This window comes from Centruroides vittatus, unplaced genomic scaffold (assembly GCF_030686945.1).
Source record: "Centruroides vittatus isolate TY-2023 unplaced genomic scaffold, ASM3068694v2 contig_660, whole genome shotgun sequence".
NCBI lineage: Eukaryota > Metazoa > Arthropoda > Arachnida > Scorpiones > Buthidae > Centruroides > Centruroides vittatus.
In genome coordinates this window covers 1-8,109 of record NW_027122413.1, presented here as the reverse complement: position 1 = coordinate 8,109, position 8,109 = coordinate 1, and the positions used below count along the sequence as shown (strand labels likewise).

The 8,109-nt window shown below is 31.6% G+C and overlaps 1 protein-coding gene across 1 annotated transcript; it reads right to left on the bottom strand.

Moving 5' to 3' along the window:
- Nucleotides 1-2,824: 2,824 nt before the first annotated feature.
- LOC136980047 (uncharacterized protein F54H12.2-like) lies at nucleotides 2,825-4,126 on the bottom strand. The gene has a single exon (XM_067276095.1). It carries the CDS (start codon nucleotides 4,124-4,126, stop codon nucleotides 2,825-2,827), a length of 1,302 nt encoding a protein of 433 aa, XP_067132196.1.
- Nucleotides 4,127-8,109: the final 3,983 nt, after the last annotated feature.

Sequence of the window (8,109 nt, the reverse complement as noted above, 5' to 3'; positions counted from 1 at the left end):
ATATATAACTTTAAGATATTTTTCTTTTCGTTAAGCCAATGCCATCTGTTGGCAAAATATTAAATTGTTAAGTCTCGAAGGTGCCATCTGTTGGCAAAATATTAAACTTCATTTTCTTTTTAAATTATTTTTTTCCTTCGAAATTTCGAAACCGATTAAAAAAATAACAAACAGCGCGAACCGTCCGTCGCTAATCGGATCGCGCCATTTGCTATTTGGTTTTTATCGATACTTTTACGATATATATATTTTTTTCCTCCTCTTTCTTTTATTTATTTTTATACTTTTATTTTTTTATTTTTATATATTTTTTTATTTTTTATATAAGAGAACTTTCTTTTATTTATTTTTATATTTTTATTTTTTTATATTTATATATTTTTATTTTTTATATATTTTTTTATTTTTGTAAGTTTTTGTTTTGGTTGGGCGCCATCTGTCGACAAATATGTGTCGCGACGACGATTAAATAAACGACACAATTTTCTCTTTCTTGTTCTTTTTATTATAAATAAAACCAAAAAAGTTATAATAAAAAAAGTTAAAATAAAAAAAATGATAATATTATACAAAAAAGTTTAAGCTATATTAAAAAAACAAAATATATACAAAAAAAAGTTACATAAAAAAATTGTTGAGATCTCCACCAAATGTGCCTAAAAAAAACAATAAATATTATGTTGTATATTTATTTTTAAAAAAATTTTTATTATAAATAGTTTAAATTAAAAATTAAAAGTAGATTGTAAGGAAAATCTGCAAGAAAAAAAAAGCAGAGGGCGTTAGTCGTTCTTCTTTTTCGAAACAAAGAAGATTGTCAAACAAAGAAAGATGTCTAGTCATTGTGTCTAAAATGCAACTGTTGCTTTTAGACTTACAATTGTTTTTTAAATATAAGAGACGATCGATAGGATTAACCGATGTATTGCCAACAACCGCGAAGGTAAGAAGTTTAAGATTGAAATTATAAAAAAAGCGTATTAAAAAATTATAAAAAAAGTTAGTCGTAGAAAGCTTAAATTTATTTCAAATATTAAAAAACTAAAAGAATTTAAATTGACCTAATGTCTAGACATTCATCTTTGTTCGACTCGAAAAAATCTTGCGGAATATTCTTACATCTATTATTTAAAATTTATATAAAGTTTTTGAAAAAAACTTACCATTTATTCTTCAAATAAAATTATTTTTTTTCCACCCATTAAAATTATTAGTTTTTTAAAACATTCGTGTAATATAATCACATCCTTTTGAAAGGAAGCGTTTAAATTTAAAATGTTTGAATAAATTTTTCCTTGAAAATAAATGGATTCTTTTTTAAAAACTTCTATGCATAATTTTGAGGGGATATTTATTGTCGGAGAAATTCTTGCCCGCACGTGATAAATATTTTGAATGGGAATTGCTATTTCTGAAAAATTAGCAAATACTTTTAAAAAAATACAAGTAAAAAAATTTTTACTAAAATATAAAAAAGATAATTACCATTTGGTCCAAAATTCTCCACACTCCTCGGTGGAAAAAACAAATTTGGTTTTCTTCAAAATTTGGTAAAATGTGTGTTGTGTCCCATTGTTCGTTGACAACGTGGTTTCCATCGTAAATGCGTTCTTCAAACTTTATCGAATATTTAGTAAAATATTTGTCTCTAAAATTGTCACATTCGATGGAGATCTCATCTTGGAGAGGGTTAAAAAATCGGATAAAGCGAAAGTATTTATACTCTAGGGTTATTAATATATGCGTTCACTTTCGCTAGTCCCCATCTTAGCCTACGGCATCAAAACTCGCGTCTTATCTGTCCCTCTCTATCTTTTTTACATTCTAGGTCAAAGATAGGCCTCCTAATTCAATGTCAAGAATTCGAAGAGGGTTAAAAAAATCGGATAAAAGCGAAAGTGTTTATACTCTAGGTTTATTAATATGTGCGTTCACTTTCGCTAGTCCCCATCTTAGCCTACGGCATCAAAGTCGCGTCTTATCTGTCCCTCTCTATCTTTTTTACATTCTAGGTCAAAGATAGGCCTCCTAATTCAATGTCAAGAATTCGAAGAGGGTTAAAAAAATCGGATAAAAGCGAAAGTGTTTATACTCTAGGTTTATTAATATGTGCGTTCACTTTCGCTAGTCCCCATCTTAGCCTACGGCATCAAAGTCGCGTCTTATCTGTCCCTCTCTATCTTTTTTACATTCTAGGTCAAAGATAGGCCTCCTAATTCAAAGTCAAGAATTCGAGGTGACCCGATTCCCACACAAAGCGACTAATGTTTTATAGTTTCAATTAAAAAACGCATTTTTTAAGTTTTAAAAAAAATTTTATTTGAGTAAACTAACGCTACATTGGTTACATTTAATGAATATATTTGGTGGTATTTTACCAAAACGAAAATTATTGCGTACAAAAGCGAATACATAGTTATCATTAAAATATTTAGTATTAGGCTGAAGAATTTTTAAGTCTTGGTTTCTCGATATTTTGTAGAGAAAAAATAAGCAAAAGTATCCGCACGTAGAACTATACGGACCTTGGAGCGTTTTTCGATTCCAGCGCAACTCCTTGGAATTTTGTCTTATGAACTTTATAATGTTCGGGATTTTTGGCGGTAGTCCGTATGAGTCAAAATAATAACAAGTCGAATTTCGGAAAAAAAGAGCTATCCAGTGTCGTCCGGGATTTTTGCTGTTCTCCGTATTAACGATAAAGCTTCTCTTCTTTCCGATTGTTTGAGGTAATAAATCCGACGGATAAACGCCACCGAATGTCTTGCTAATTTCGGAATCACCTAACGCCAGTTTCCAGAGCATAATCGTATCCATTAGTTGTTTAGTAGTCGACGTAAATGTTTCGCGATCGATCGATTTCTATTGTATTACGATATTCTAAGAAGCATATGACGTTAACTGTTTCTGGCAAAGGTCTTTTGAACTTTAAATCGAAACTAACATTTCCATAGGTCAACACAGAGGTATGGTTTTCGGAGGCTGCGCGGTCGGGAGTTAGGTCGAATACGTGGAACATGTATCCTTGAGCGTAGTCGGAATACGATATATTAGCGAATTTTCCGTAGGGAATTCCCCCTATTTCTTCGAATAATGTTGCGTAACTTCGAGCGTAAGATTTTGCGTCAAAGTCTGGACAGAACGGATTGGGTGGGATTAAAATCGAATCTTTTATAACAGAAATATAGTTTAAGTCGAAATTTTCAAAATTGAAAGGATTTAAATCGAACTGTCCATTAAAAGCGTTATTTCGCACCAATCCGATTATAATTCTTTTCGGGATTTGACCGATTATCGCATTCGATATATTTGAACTTAAAATCCCTTTACTTAATGTAAATACTTTAATATTAACTCGTCGATAAGGCATTTTAATTACAGAATTTTCTAATGTTTTTTCCATTCCAATTAAGATGCTAGGACTTACTTCTATTCTATTTACTTTTAACGTAATATTCTTTAATCGAATCTGATAATTATCGGCCGTCGCCATTAGAGCGAAAGCGTCTTTCGAACGTTCCAATTTTATTCGAACGTCTACGCCGTTTATCAATAATTTAGGTTGATTAATAAAATCGAAATGAAGTCGTCCGTATAAATCTAATACTTGGCTTCTGCTGCTTTTCTTAAACCTGGTGACTAATCCTTCATTCTTGGCGTCTTTAATCGGGTTGGTTTCGTTTAAAAATCCGGCGGTGTCTTTGTAGAAGAAAGAGCTGGTTAAATAGGTTTTTTGCGCTTCTTCGGAGGAAAATAATAGATTTTCTATTATCGCTCTGTATGGGTAATTAACGTGCGTAGATATAGTTTTATCGTTAAATATCGTAGTACATTGAGAGAACATCGAATGCAAAAAATTATTCACGGGTGTTACTAAATCGATATCGAGAGTAGAAGTTCCATTTTGTTTAGTAACAGTAACTTGCGCATTAATCGAAATACTGCTCAAATCTATTAAGTTTTCTCCGGAGCCGGGGATTAGAAATTCTATAGGAGATTTCTGATCGGTTATCGAAGCGATGGGATGTAGAATAGCCTCGGTAGTATTTAAAATCGCCAACTGGGTCGGAATAGTTTTAAAAAAATCTAGTTCCGATTTTAAACACGGGCAGGAGAAAGGATCCATTTTTTAGGAGAAAATATCTACTACTTTCCTCTTCTTAGTATTCTTTCGTTTTACGCTTTTTCTTAGACGTTTTCGTTTTTTACCCGACCCGCTTTGAATTTTTTTAATGACGTCATCTTTTATTTCTCGACCCGCTTGATTAATTCTCGATAGAGCCGAGTCTTTTAACGATTTTCCCGTGAGTATATCCGACCCGATATCTTTCGCTATATTTAACGCTTTTTTTCCAATATATCGACTCGCGTGTTTTAAAATTGGTATTGCTTCGCGAAAAATTGAGCCGAAAAATCCATATCCTCGTTGAATCGGCCGACTTTTAAAATACGGTCCTCTTCCCCATTGAGGAGTAACATAAGGGGTGTGAGGAAATATAGAATCGGGATATCCTCCCGTCTGCGAACGATAATAACTAATACAGTCCTCCGGTTTAAGCTTCATTTTATCAAATAACCGATTCTTTAATGAATCCGGTTTTATATACTTTTTCGACGAAAACACAATACCAAAAGCGTTTTTCCCGAAGTAAATATGACGTTTTCACCCGTTGATGTGCATATGTCTACGGTTATAGTCTCGATATAATTCGATCGAAGAGGGAAAAATAACGGAGTATTATAAATTTTAACGATTTGTTGATCTTTTACTCCCATAACTGGAATTACTCGAAATAGTGGAGCCGAAGTATCGCCTACGTGATGCGATTCTATTAAATTAGAATATACAAATATTTCTGTTATTCCGGCGTTTAATTCTAAGGGATAAGTTCCCGTAAATTCTCCTTCGGAATATTCTAATCGATCGAATCCTAATATATCTTTTAATTGACTATTAAATTTTACGGTAGTTTCTCGTGGAACTTTCAATAATAACTTTTTATCGGGAAGCGATTTAAAACTGATTGTCTGAAATGATTTAAGAAATTCTCTTTGTCCGTATAATCCAATCGGTATACGCATCGTATTTTCGACGTTTTCGATTTTTACTTTATCTATATATCTATTTTTTTCGATTAATGTAATAAATTCTTCTTTAAAATCGGTAAAAGATGAATTATATTGAATCTTTTCATCTTTTCCTCTTACAATATATTGTTTTAAATACTCTAGATTTAGAGCCGAAAGAAATGTAGGAGCATCTTGATTTATGCGTAATTCGCAATCTTGAGCGATCTGAATCGTCACAAAGCTGTCTTCTTTGTTATAAGAAAATTTAATAAGACCATCCTTTCCTAATTCTTTTAAATTATTCGTAATAGTCTCGAATATATTACTTGAGTTGTTCTCTCCTGTAGGATATAACGGAATTAGTGTAGTCAAATCATCAGTTTTTACTTTAATCAACTTTGTCTCTTTAGAAATTATGTTGTAAGTATTATTTTCGTTAGTTATATTAACCCTTTCCCGGCCAGGGTACCGATCTATCGTTACCCTATTCGTTTAGCAAAACGGCCAGGGTACCGATTGATCGTTACCCTGTTAACAATCGATTTTTATAAAATTTATCGACAATAGATGTCAGCACTTGACGGCATCGTCTTGTTTATCGTTCATTCTACATATTTTTGTCCAGGTGGTGTTTTGTCGACTTAAAAAATTTTAATTATCGGTTATTTTTTCTTAATTTTTCATTTTCTGATAATTTTTTATTTTATTTTTAGCATATTCATGCAATAATATTACTATAATAAGTTGATTTATGCTATAATAAGTTTATTCAGCTATAATATGTTAATATATCGTAAATATTTAAGTTATGACCTTCAGTTCTGATATTTTATATATTTTTTTTAATTTTTAATTTTTAATTTTTTTTTAAATCTAAAATATTAGCAAATGTTACATCTATTGCTATTGGTAATCATATGTTTATTACAAAAATATATAGTCTTGTTTGATATGAAATGAATAAAGTATATTAGTTAATTATATTAAATGAAAGCAGAATAAAGTTCAGATTTCAAACAAATGTTTGATATAATGTGCGATAATTTTACAACGAATAAACGTACGTGCATAAATGTAATATCAAATTGTACAGAACAATATTCTACGTCATTCTGGCTCAGTGACAATAAGAATAAAGTAACCAGACAATGTTAATTTTGACAAAAAGTAACAAATTTTCAAGTTTGAATGTCAATTATCATATATTATTTTTTTTTTCTCATAAATTTTTCAAACAAACTTTATTGAAAAATGTCGTATTTAAAACTAACTATATTGATAAATATATGTGATTTTTTTCATATGAATCAAATAATAATTTAATTTTTGGTAAATTTTTAAAATAATATTGCCTGATTTACCTATTTTGACCTTGGCCGTTTTACAAAATAAGGGGGCGTGGCAAACGGCAGGGAAAGGGTTAAACCACGAACGAGGTATTATTATCTGGGACAATGCCGCTTCCCACGACCCGCTTAAATTTATCGGTGGATTAATTTTCGATGTGAAGGACGATTGAGTATTTTTTGGAAAATAGTCCATACTCGCCGTACTGATAAGCGTAACATAAAACCTATCCATTTTTGACTTTCTGCAGTTCTTCGTTATAAAATCGACCCGTAATCGTCTGGTTGTTGTAATCTTTTAACACATAAGTGACCGGGGTCGTCGGAAATCGGTTTTTTATATAGAAAACCTCTTTACTCCATCCTGCCAAATATCCTCTAGAAAACGTTTTACGTTTCTTAGAAATTCTAACTTTATCATTAATTTTATATTTATATTTTATTTTCGTTTTCGTTTTACCGTAAAGTCGATTAAAAATTTGTAAATGGTGTTTAGGTTTCACCTCGGCCGGAGGCATTCCTATAGTTCGATGTTTACTATAATTATATGCCTTCACCAAATCGTTTAATTTATCGATATATTTATTAGAATTTCGATAGGTAATAAGACGATAAATTTTATTTTTTAAAGTTTTATTAAACCGTTCTACGACCGACGCTTTCGTTTCGGAATGAGTATAATAATGATTTATTTGATGTTTTTTAAATAAATCCTTAATTACAGAATTCATAAACTCTTTCCCTTTATCGGTATGTATCATCCTGGGTATTACTTTTCTAAATATTTTTTGAAATGCTTTTTTTATCGTTTCGGGTTTTTTGTCTTTTACCGGAATTACATACGCATATTTAGAAAACACGTCGATAGTTGCTAATAAATATTTTATTCCATTATTATCTTTCGAAAATTGTCGAACATCCATAAGATCCGACTGGAGTAGTTCTCCTTGATATAGCGCTTTAGTTTTACGGCGACTATAATTTTTTCGTACGGGTTTATGCAACGTATACGTATCTTGAGTCGATAGCCATTGTTCGACGGTTTTTCTAGGCAACTTTGTCGCTTTTATTAGTCTCGTTACGCCGCCAAACGATGCCGGATGAGATGGATTATAATAAATAGAGCTTAATAATCTTTCCATGAAATATGTTTTCTTTTAGACGAGCCAATCCGTTTAGGAATTTTCGTAGACGAAACTCTTTTTTTCCTTCCGCTAGTAATTGATCGTATTGGTGGCGGTGGAATCGACGGCGTTCGAAAACGAAGTATGGGCATTCTTTTATTCGTAATCGACTCGATAGCGCCTTATTTCCTATCCATTCTCTAGGAATATTAGATTTAATAATCGCTTGATAAAATTCGTTAAATCCAACGAGGCACTATAGAAGATTTTCGATTGCGCATTAAATGCGACATCAGATCCGCGATATGGGAGTTAATTATCGGCTCATTATTTACCAGAAATTCTCCTTTTTCGTTCCAATCATATTGATATTGCTTTAGTAATTGAATGATATGCGGAACATATTTTTGATATCCCAGCGGGACAGAAACTGATATCTGATCTTCGATAGTCGTCGGTTTTGTCGGTTCTAACGATGGTTGCGATTCTTCGATCGGTTCTGATACCATCGAGACTCGAATCGGTTCTTTCGGCGTGTGAATAGTTTGTTTAAATCTCGAAATTAGTTG